General features: G+C 33.8%; 1 protein-coding gene and 1 long non-coding RNA gene across 2 annotated transcripts; one reads left to right on the top strand and one right to left on the bottom strand.

The window, feature by feature from the left end:
* The first annotated feature begins 253 nt into the window (after nucleotides 1-253).
* On the top strand, nucleotides 254-9,539 carry Nsun2 (tRNA (cytosine(34)-C(5))-methyltransferase Nsun2). The gene is made up of 13 exons (XM_085194617.1): nucleotides 254-436; nucleotides 514-606; nucleotides 740-954; nucleotides 1,237-1,414; nucleotides 1,643-1,727; nucleotides 1,870-2,009; nucleotides 2,389-2,522; nucleotides 2,780-2,967; nucleotides 3,588-3,732; nucleotides 7,768-8,196; nucleotides 8,367-8,533; nucleotides 8,872-9,027; nucleotides 9,341-9,539. Exons 1-13 carry the CDS (start codon nucleotides 374-376, stop codon nucleotides 9,481-9,483), a joined length of 2,136 nt encoding a protein of 711 aa, XP_085050743.1. The 5' UTR covers nucleotides 254-373; the 3' UTR covers nucleotides 9,484-9,539.
* LOC146533379 (uncharacterized) lies at nucleotides 5,926-6,584 on the bottom strand. The gene is made up of 2 exons (XR_014878563.1): nucleotides 6,355-6,584; nucleotides 5,926-6,181 (listed from the first exon to the last, which is right to left on the bottom strand). It is a non-coding gene; the product is annotated as an uncharacterized LOC146533379 (long non-coding RNA).
* Nucleotides 9,540-11,473: the final 1,934 nt, after the last annotated feature.

Here is an 11,473-nt window from a genome sequence, read left to right as displayed (position 1 = left end):
GTAAATAGTACTTAGTATCGTTTGCTGTGACTAAGATGGTTTTGTTATGTACATTTACATTTTGATATTTTTGACGTTTTGTAATGTACCTAGCCAAAGAAAATTATTGCTGTTAGATTTAGTAAAAAGTATATTTATTTATTAATAAAATTTTATATTAATTTTAATAACGTATATAACAATCTTCGAACGTAGCACTCAAGAGTTTTAAAATTAATAACAGAAGTCATTTACGAACGCATGTGTAAATATAACCTAAAATAGCAATTGTCAATGTCAAAACGTTGTAGATTTGGGAACATACAATTCTGTGAATGTTTTGTTTTATTTTTCACAGAAAAGATTAGTTTCACTTGGTGAATATATTAAAAGAATGGCTAGGAAAAACAGAAATGTTAATAAGTTTGCTCAAAGAAAAAGAGATCGAAAAGAACAGGTAAAAAAACGTTCATACCGGTCTATAAAATTAAAATAAATTTATGGTTTTCGCAAATATAACTTTTCTATTAATAGGCTAATAATCCAGAAGAGAAACCGGCAGGTGATAACCGAAAACATTATGAAGATATCGTGCGCGAGAATGCTACATTCGAAGAGTACTGTAAGGTAATTTAGATTCTATTTGGTTTTTAGCAGAGGTTAGAGGAAATTACATTTAGCATCATCTTATGTTTAGCCTTATTTTTATGTACTATCTTATCTTAGTAAAAGAGGTCTTAAGTTTTATTCAATATTTTAGATACAAAAAGTTTGCCCTGAAGACCAATGGAAAGAATTTATGGCTTCACTTAAAATGAACCTACCCACTGCATTCAGGATAACTGGCTCTAAATGTGAAGCTAATGCTTTAATGAACATTGTTAAAAGTGAATATTTTTCTGAAATTCTCAATGCAAAAATTAAAGTAGAAGGAAAAGAAGATGAAGAGGAAATTAAGCCCTTTAATTTGCCTTGGTTTGTATATTTATTTCATTCATAACTATATTTAAATATAATAAAATAAAATCATATTTTATTTTAATATGTAACATAATAACTCACCATGGTCACTTGTGAGAAGGAGGAGTAAAATAAAAATAATTGAAATATTTAAATTACTATAAACATATTATAATTAGGACAATTATTATAAAATCCTTCTCTTAATGATGTTAAACCGACAACCATTGCACTTACAGTAACAAAAGCTGCCTTACTACTTTATTTTAACATCTTACATAAAAATATTTCTTACAGGTATCCTGGAGGTCTAGCATGGCAATTACGTATCTCACGTGTAGACATACGCAGAAGTGAACCTTTATACAAATTACACAACTTTTTAGTAGCAGAAACTGCTGCTGGTGGAGTATCGAGACAAGAGACTGTGTCTATGATACCTCCTGTTGTATTACAAGTTGAGCCACACCATAAGGTTAGTTTAAATATACTAACTTTATGTTATTCAAATATACCAATGAAAATTCTACCAAACCTGAGATTAAGCAAGATCTTATACCTTAGTCTCTCTATACCAAAATTTCTCTTTTCATCTCAGACTCACTACAAATACACCACAACATAGATTACACACTAGTAAATTTTTACAATGATAATTTTTACAATTGATTTTTATTTAAAATAGGTATTTTTATTTTTTTAGGTATTGGACATGTGTGCCGCCCCTGGATCTAAAACTGCACAACTTATAGAATTTTTACATGCAGATGAAAGTATTACACCTACAGGTAAAATTATGAATTTCTACATAGATCACATATGGACATTATTTATTATTATGATTAATATGTCATATTGCATTTTAAGATCCTTACATCTTTATCTTTTTTTACATTGATGTAAAAGTTTTTATGTAAAGATTTATTTTAGGTTTTGTAATGGCCAATGATGTGGACAACAGTCGTTGTTACATGTTAGTACATCAAGCTAAAAGGTTGAACTCACCAAGTATAGTTATAACTAATCATGATTCAGCAGTTATGCCTTCTTTAGTTATGACTGATGAACAGGTAAGTTTTTTACTTAAAAATTATCAATTTCCAAAAAAAAATAATTATTAAAAAAGACATTGATAAAATGTTCTTATGATAAGCATTAATCGTGTATATGAATAGTAATACGAGTCAATATATGAAAATAGTACCTAATAATAAAAAAGGACAAGTGAGGTTTTATTTTAGCTTTATACATATAGCAGCAGAAAATGACAATGTGTTAAGACACTTTTTTCTGTATACAATATTGCATGTAAAATCGCGCTATAGTGGTAATGGATAAGTGTTTCATTGTAAATAATGATTTTGGATTCCCTTCCCAGATGGAAAGTGGAGAATGGGGTGCCTTAATAATAATTATTCTCTATTCTAAATTCTACATAAAAAATTATAGAATCCTGGACAAACAAAACCATTGAAATTTGATCGTATTTTATGTGATGTACCGTGTTCTGGAGACGCTACTTTGAGAAAAAACCCTGATATTTGGCTGAAATGGTCCACTGGCAATGGGAATAATTTACATGGGTAAGAGAAAATTGTTCTCTATATTGTATGTACAATTCTTCTGCTTATAACTATTATATCTTTCATGCTGTATCCAAAAGGTAGTAGAGTCGGCATAGGAAACTTGAGAACTTCTGTTCCCATTAAGACACTTCCGTTCCCCACTTCCAGCCGAATTCTGGGGGCATTGTTGAATGGCGTGTTTATATATTTACGTTATTCTCCTAACATAACCATATACTAAATAATAACTGCACATTTTACTACTTTTTAAACAGAGTCCAATACCGTATCCTCCGTCGCGGCTGTGAACTTTTATCCATTGGAGGTCGTCTAGTCTATTCCACTTGTTCCTTCAATCCTATAGAAAACGAAGCCGTGGTACGTCGTATGTTGCAAGAAGCGGGAGAGTCGATTAAATTAGTTGATGTATCTAATTTGTTACCTGGATTGAAATTTCATAAAGGTAAGTTATATTAGTATATAGACTTAGCAAAAGAAGCGTTGGTTGTTGGTTCGATTCCTATTCGAAGGTTTGTACTGGTAAAAAGAATAAACGCGTGTGAAAAAAATATGGAAAAGTAGGAAATGCATAACAATAGATTTAATACAAAACCTAGTGTTAAGACATTCCGTTCGTCAATTTCCGCCAAATTCTCGAGAGATTGCGTGTTAAGTGGCGGAACTCAACGCCGCTCTGCCTTGTTACCAGAGTAAAAATGAAAATATTAAATATTTCATTATTCCGAATTGGAATCCGCAACCGTCGCAGCATCAAAATATTATTTTATTTGATATCAGTTTTAATATTCTCGTATGCATACGTTAACGTATGGCTTAGTGGTTAGAGGTTTCCAAAAGACGCGGGTTTAAATCCTACCACGTTTTAATTTGTATAAGTTTTCTAAAAAGGTAATTTTCTTTTCTAAATATGGAATAATCCTTAAATACCTTAAAAAGTTTATCATTGTAAAATCAAATTAATTTTTAAAATAATAAATTAAGATTTAACTAATGAAAGTAGATTTATAATAGTAAATAACATTATTCTATGCATAGGTCAAATATACTTCTATTCTATTCCAGGCATGACTCACTGGCGTCCCGCCTCAAAGGACATGGTGTTCTACGACAAGTATGAAGACGTGCCGGAAAAATGGCAGACCGTAGTACGACCACAAATGTTCCCACCTAATAAAGAAGATATTGACAAATATGGTTTAGATAAATGGTAGGTTGTATTTTTGTAAATATTACCATATTAGTCTTATTAGATTTCTCTAATGCCTTTAACACAATTGATGTCGATATACTTTTAGCTTTACTTAAATCTATTAATATATCGCAAAACGCTATTGAATGGTTTTATTCTTACCTCGTCGATCGTGAACAATGCATTCGTGCTAATGACAAACAGTCCTCATACAATCGACTCAGTGCTGGGGTACCTCAGGGTGGTGTACTTTCTCCGTTACTTTTTTCTATATTTATAAACTTCTTAACTCCACTGCTGACATTGTCCTTTCATCTTTACGCTGATGACTTGCAGATCTTGGAGCAAATCATTTGGTCTGTCGATAAATCCTACCAAGTCTCAGCTGTGCATCCTCGGTAACTCAAAGCAACTCTCCAAAATTGACTACTCCCTCCTTCCTTCCGTAATGCTTGATGATTGCAAGATGGAGTTTGGTACTTGCGTGAGGAATCTGGGTATCAGGATGGATAGTTCTTTGACATGGGTTCCTCAAATAGCAGAGTTAAGTCGAAAAGCTTTTGCTGCTATTGGGAGGGTAAAGAGATGGAAAAATTTATTGCCGCTTAAAACCAAAATATCTTTAGCTCATTCCATTCTCTTTCCCATTCTAGATTACGCAGATTCCTGTTACCTAGATTTGTCACAGCAATTGCTAAACAAGCTCGAACGTCTTCAAAATGTAATAATTAGGTTCATTTTTGGATTGCGGAAGTATGACCATATTACTCAACATCGAGTTCAACTTAAATGGTTGACCATCAAGCATCGACGCAATTATCATGCACTTATCCTTTTATACTCTATCTTGTATCTTCCTTTAACTCCTTCATACCTCAAACAAAGATTCACTTTCCTGGGCTCCCACTCTCAGTCTTTCAATCTCCGTTCAAGATATGACAACGTATTGGAGGTTCCACTATGTCGCACCAAGTGCTACAGTGAATCATTTACCGTAAAAACGGCGAAATTATGGAACGAGTTACCCAGGTGTATCAGGCAGTCGACATCAGTTGGTATCTTTAAGCGCCGGCTAAAGGAGTACTACCTATCGTTATAATCTATGTATCTGTTTTGTGCATATGTATATGTAAGTATATGTAAGTATTGTATCTCTATATGAATGTATAGCGGTTGAGATGTGATACCACTATTTAATATGATCTTATTTATTTTACACTAAATGAGTAAAATTAAAAATCCAAATTTTGTGGAGAAATTGTCCAAATTTATTTAACTCACAGATACGTGAAGAGAAAATAATCACAGAAGGAAATAAAGAAATTTAAATAAATACCAATAGAAACTAGCACGTAATAGCAAGAAGTTAAGGTTGAGAATTGAATGCTAAGAGCTAAGAGAGCAATGGATACACAAGTGAATGTCGCAAGCGATTCTAGCCGACTCTTTAAACGTGGCGATGCTGGCTAGCAGCCTACGGCACGCATAACAAAAAACTCGGAACAGGTTTGAGTTGTTCCAATGCGCTGCGTGCGGATGATTCTAGTAAATGTAATAATATTAATTTAGAATAAGTAATGTTCCCTACAGTACTCCCCCCCAGAGACCTGGTTAAGGGCGATAGTAGTCTGGAAACTTGACTCTTCTTCCGCTTCTTGTCCGCTTCTCAAGTGTCTGGTCCACGTCAGATTGAGAGATAGCCTTTGGTGCTGTTATTATCCTCTTTGATGCAGGAACGGCCTCTCGCGTAACATATGCGGGCTTGATCCTGTCCACACTAACGTTATTCGGCTTACCACATATGTCTATTTTGAAATATTTAGGAGTCCTCTTGAGAACCTTGTATGGGCCTGCATAAGGTGGTTCCAGTGGTTTGCGGACGTGGTCCTGCCGTAAAAAAACATGTGTTGTCTCTGCAAGGTCAGCTGGCATATAAAAAGGACCTGTCCTATGCCATGACGTGGGCTTCGGTGAGAGTCGTGCCATACCAGCACGAAGACGAGTGACCAGATTTGTGATATCTGCTGTCTTGTAATCTTCCGAGGGTGCAAGAAATTGCCCTGGGTCGAAGGGGCCCCCGTAGACCAGCTCAGCCGCTGAAGCCTGAATGTCATCCTTCCAAGCGCTACGGATGCCCAGCAGCACTAAGGGAAGTGCTTCCGTCCAGGTCGAAGAGGGATGGCACATGATAGCTGCCTTCAGCTGCCGATGGAGTCTCTCGATCAAGCCGTTGGAAGCTGGATGATACGAAGTAGTCGTAAAGTGATGTGCACCAACCATGGCTGATAGTGCCTTGAAGAGATGCGACTCGAATTGACGACCCCTGTCGGTTGTAATTCGAAGAGGGCAGCCAAATCTTGCTATCCAACCAGAGAGAAGAGCGGCAGCACAGGAATCAGCTGTGATGTCCTTAAGTGGGAATGCCTCAGGCCATCGTGTGAAACGGTCGATGACAGTAAGACAATATCTGAAATCAGACGAAATAGTTAATCAGTTGCGTTTTAAGAGTGATGTATTTATCCGTCTCGGGAGGAGAAATGATAATATCCTTCACCTCGACAGCAAATTGATTATCTAACTGAGCGGCAACGTAATAAAATTTTGTAGTATCACTTGTTATATTAGATAAAGCAAACTGACCTTCAATTTGTGAAAACCAAAGGGCTGGTTCTTCCGGCCAGAATGGTGGAATACGCACGCCAATTCTGCACACGTTGGATGTAGTCGCGTCCTCCATCTTGTATCAGAGGTCACTTGCCAAGGTCGTCAAAATGGCCTCTTGCCGTTTTAAATCTTCTTGCCAGCAGTAAACGTAGGTATTTATTGTAGTGCTCACCAATTTAGGGGTCACCAATATAGCGGTTGAGATGTGATACCACTATTTAATATGATCTTATTTATTTTACACTAAATGAGTAAAATTAAAAATCCAAATTTTGTGGAGAAATTGTCCAAATTTATTTAACTCACAGATACGTGAAGAGAAAATAATCACAGAAGGAAATAAAGAAATTTAAATAAATACCAATAGAAAATACAAGCTAAACTAGCACGTAATAGCAAGAAGTTAAGGTTGAGAATTGAATGCAAGCTAAGAGAGCAATGGATACACAAGTGAATGTCGCAAGCGATTCTAGCCGACTCTTTAAACGTGGCGATGCTGGCTAGCAGCCTACGGCACGCATAACAAAAAACTCGGAACAGGTTTGAGTTGTTCCAATGCGCTGCGTGCGGATGATTCTAGTAAATGTAATAATATTAATTTAGAATAAGTAATGTTCCCTACAAATGTATATGTGGTATCTATGTGTGTATTTATGTATATATGTATGTATTTATGAATGTATGTATGTATTTATATATGAATAGCGTATGTTTATATGTTTGATATAATAAAGTACAAAATATCTTTATGCAAAGTTAACCGCCACCAATTGTATCATACTATTAGTTTTTGTTAAAAAAAGGGTTGCCTGTAAGAAATCACTTACAGTGATAAGGCCGCCTATGCACTGTATCTAAATTACAAATTTAATTGTGTAATTTAAATCTTCTTTGTGCAATAAAGTGTTTTTGATTTGATTTTTTTGATTTTGTTTTTAGTATCACGTTATATCCCGCAATAATAGGGGAACCTAGTGCTAAAATACTCTGTCGCCCGTACCATCCATTTTTAGATATATTACCTGCTTGTTACTTAACGTGTTACTTGACGCCGCGCTTAGTATTGTTACTAGGACGAGGAAATGAATAGTTGATTTCACCTATCAGGATTGAACTTACAATCGTCGCTTTTATAGTCAGACGGACACTAGGTTCTTTTGAAATCTTAATTAATTTGTACTAATTTTGTGCAATATTGTTTTTTATTATTTTCACATAGAGTAATTTGAGTTGTGTGGTAAAATATAAAGCATTTTTTTTAAATATTTTATTTTTATATCATGATACCGAAAAGGATTTCGGGAGAAGAAGAATCTCTTTTAAATAGTTCCACTAAAATAGATTAGAATAATATTTTTCCTTTGTTAATGTCACATGTATCTTTCACAGTATAAGGATTCTACCCCACCATCAAGACACAGGTGGATTTTTCGTAGCAGTTTTCGAAAAGACATCTATATTACCATGGGAAAAGGAACAAACCGTCCCTCAAGCGGAGAAAACAGAAGAAACAGAGAAGAAAGAACCACCCAAGAAGAGAAGAAGAATGGGTGGCTATAGAGAAGATCCCTTTGTATTCTTCTCAGGAGATACAGAAGATGTATTCCCTTCTATAAAAGAATATTACGATTTAAATGATAGTTTCGATTCACAATGTCTGTTGACGAGATGCCATGTTGGTAAAAAGAAGAATATTTATTTAGTATCGCCCACTGTTAAAGATGTGGTGCAAAAGAACGAAAGTAATATAAAAATTATCAACACTGGTGTCAAGACGTTTGTGAGGTGTGATAATAAGAATATGACGTGTGCCTTTAGGTAAGGATTTGATAGATTGTGTTTTAATGATTGATATATAAAATATTTTTATGTTTTATTATAATATCTTGAGGCCTTCATGGGATCTGATTGCAAACGCGACGGTTGTGGGTCCGATTCCCACTTAATCGTGATAATAATATTTATTTATTTACTTTTATGCCTTTCAGATTATCTCAAGAGGGTCTACAGAGTATACTGTTTCATATAGGACCTAAGCGTCGTGTCAGTATATTAAAGGAAGATTTGATCTTAGTCCTACAAAATGATAACCCGAGTGATCCGCCCAATATAAACCGTTTTACGGAACATACGCAAAAATTGATGAAGGATTTTGGTTAGTATGTTAACAAATATCAATTTGTGTATTACAAAGCAAAAGAAAGAATAAACATATTACAAATTTTTATATTGTCATAAAATTAAGAAAAAGTAGTGCCTCACCATTCCAATTTTTTTTTGCCTTTTATTATCACACCATCGCTTCACTATGCCTAGAGAAGCGGAGAAATGAAAATAATTTATTCAATGAAGGGTCATGGATATCGAATCCATAACCGTGAGTGCATTGCAAATGCTGTCCCACGGCACTTAATATAAATAAAAATAATAAAGCGCCACAATGACTGATAAAAAAATATTGAAAACATCAAAAGCTTGTTTTATATATTCTAGCAACCGGCAGCTGTGTCCTAGAGTATAAAGATGATACAACCGATCTCCAGCTGACACTGGTAGGGTGGCGCGGTGTCCACTCTCTCCGTGCGTACACCGCCACCTCTGACACTGTACACTACTTGAGACTGCTCGGCGCTGATTATAGTAAATATGGTGAGAGAATATAGATTATTCATGTTATATCCCGCGTCCCGCGTCTCCCTTTCTCCGAAACGTGAATGTTAACGCCGCGATTTGTCTTATTACTAGAACGACTAAAATTGGATATAGGAACTGAACTTGGAGACATATAGTGTAAATCTTACGTAGCCTACAGTAGACAAATAAAAACGAACTATTTCAGCAACTATTTAAAAAATTACAACAATCAAAACAGATGTGTATTTAAGAAAAAAGTTGCTAAATATTTATTGTTGTTTTTGATGTAAATAAATTTATCAAGTCGAAGTTCCTTGTGTTGTTCCAGATGTAAATAAATTTAAAAAAGCCGAAGCAATCGAACCTGACAATGAAAATGCTGACAGTAAAGATGCAGAAATTACTGAAACTGCAGAGACGGAAGATGAAAGTCACCTAAATGGTGCTGGTAATGATAATGATAAAAAGTAATTGTAATTTATCAATTATTATTATTGCTTAATAAATTTTATATTTATACTTTAAAATTTGTCTTATTTAAAACTAGCTTTGACCTTTGGCTTCATCTACCTGGGAAGCACTTCCCGCCCCAACTTCCAATAGAATTCTTGAGGTATTGCATGTTACTTGGCGGTACTCAACGTTGCGCTTTCCCTCGATACCAAAGTGAAAAAATTAAAATATCAAAATATATATTTTTTACGTATCGAATTATTGAAATTTCTGAAACTTTAATTTTCAATGTATATATTTATTTGTCTTTAAAATGACAATTGTAATAAAACATGGATGTAATTCAGATTACTAAATAACTATATGTGTAGTTCCAAACCGATCGAGCCGCTAATAAAACAATAAAGAATTTTCGAAATCGTTTATTCTTACTTTCCATTCGATAACCAACCAACCATACAGCCTTAACCAAAGTGCTGAATTAACAAAAGTGAGATCCTACGTTAACGTAATATATACTAAGATCCTTAGAATGAAAGTGACCTAACTAAAATATTGTTGTAATTTAAAATTAGTGTATCTGTGGTATGAAAATTGTTACTTTTTCGAATTAGGTCACTTTTATTTTAATGCTGCAATTTATACAATAAACAATATTACTAATAATTCGGCAAACAGTTTACACTTAAAACATTAATACACCAGAATATACAATGTATTAAACAAAAAATACAATTTACTAACAAATAATGCTTTTATTACAAAAAAAATGCTATTTTTAAATACATATAATACATTACAGGTAAAATAGTTATTGCAAAGTTCGACACTATAGTCATTTACGTATATAATAACAAAATTGACAGTACCGAGTTAATAATTATTATTTTCTTTATTATAAAATTTTTATTGACTTTTCTTTTCGTACTTCATCCCATATTTAATTACATATATTCTGTTTTTAGAGTACATAAGCTTCGCGCCAAAAGCATATTTAATTTTAATTGTAGTAATCGCCTTACTTATGTTAATTCTTTTTCATTTATTATTTATTTTCCAATATCAATAATTCATTATGAAGCTCATTAGACTTATTATTTAGAAATAACGAGTTTTTTTTTTCAGTGAGTCACACCAACGTTTTTTATTACCAGCATTTATAAGGTGACTCGAGAAAAAGAATCTGTTGTTATTTTTTTCCTATTCCTATTCAAAAATGATTGAGATATTAAACATTAAATTACGGCCTCAGCTGCAAAAGTCTTGCCAGTAGGCGCAGCGACAAAGCGAACTTTACAACGTTGTAATTTTGGAAATCCTGACCCGATTTTGATGAAACAAACACTACTTGCACGCGCATTGAATGTAGTAACCGTTATAGTAAAATTTAAATGTATTGGTATGACTCATTGTGTGACGTTTTCATACTTTTTTAATGTTTTTCTTAATCTATATATATAAAATCGAAAGGTCACTCACTCATCACGAAATCTCAGAAATTACAAGTGCTAGGAATCTCAAATTTTGCATAGGAGTTACTTATAGGACGTAGGGGCTCGCTAAGACGGGAATTTGCAATATTCGACTTCTAAGGGGTTGTTTTTGGGGTTGAAAGTTTGTATGAAACTTCGTTACTAATGACATTTGTCTTTGTCATTCGTTACTAAATGCTAGGAGTCTCAAATTTTGCATGAACGTCATTTATAGGACGTAGGTACTCAGGGAGACAGAAATTAATAATAACGTAGTTCACGCGGGCGAAGCCGCAGGCGGGCCGCTAGTTTTTAATATAATGCAATTCTTTCTATGTATTTTGTTTTATTAATTTTGACAGAATTTGACAGATTGGATTTTATTTATTTGAGCAAAGATAATAAATTTTATATTCATATATTTTTTAGTAAAACATGTACACAAAAAATATATTTACACAATTTATAGTGAATTTTACTTTTAATAAATGCAATGTGACGGCGTTGTTACACATACTTATTCCTATTCATACGTA

The sequence above is a fragment of the Heliconius melpomene genome, chromosome 12 (assembly GCF_056956725.1).
Source record: "Heliconius melpomene rosina isolate 202511_hmr_F chromosome 12, ASM5695672v1, whole genome shotgun sequence".
Classification (NCBI taxonomy): domain Eukaryota; kingdom Metazoa; phylum Arthropoda; class Insecta; order Lepidoptera; family Nymphalidae; genus Heliconius; species Heliconius melpomene.
The sequence above is the reverse complement of the archived record's forward strand: the minus strand, read 5'-3'. Positions and strand labels throughout refer to the sequence as shown.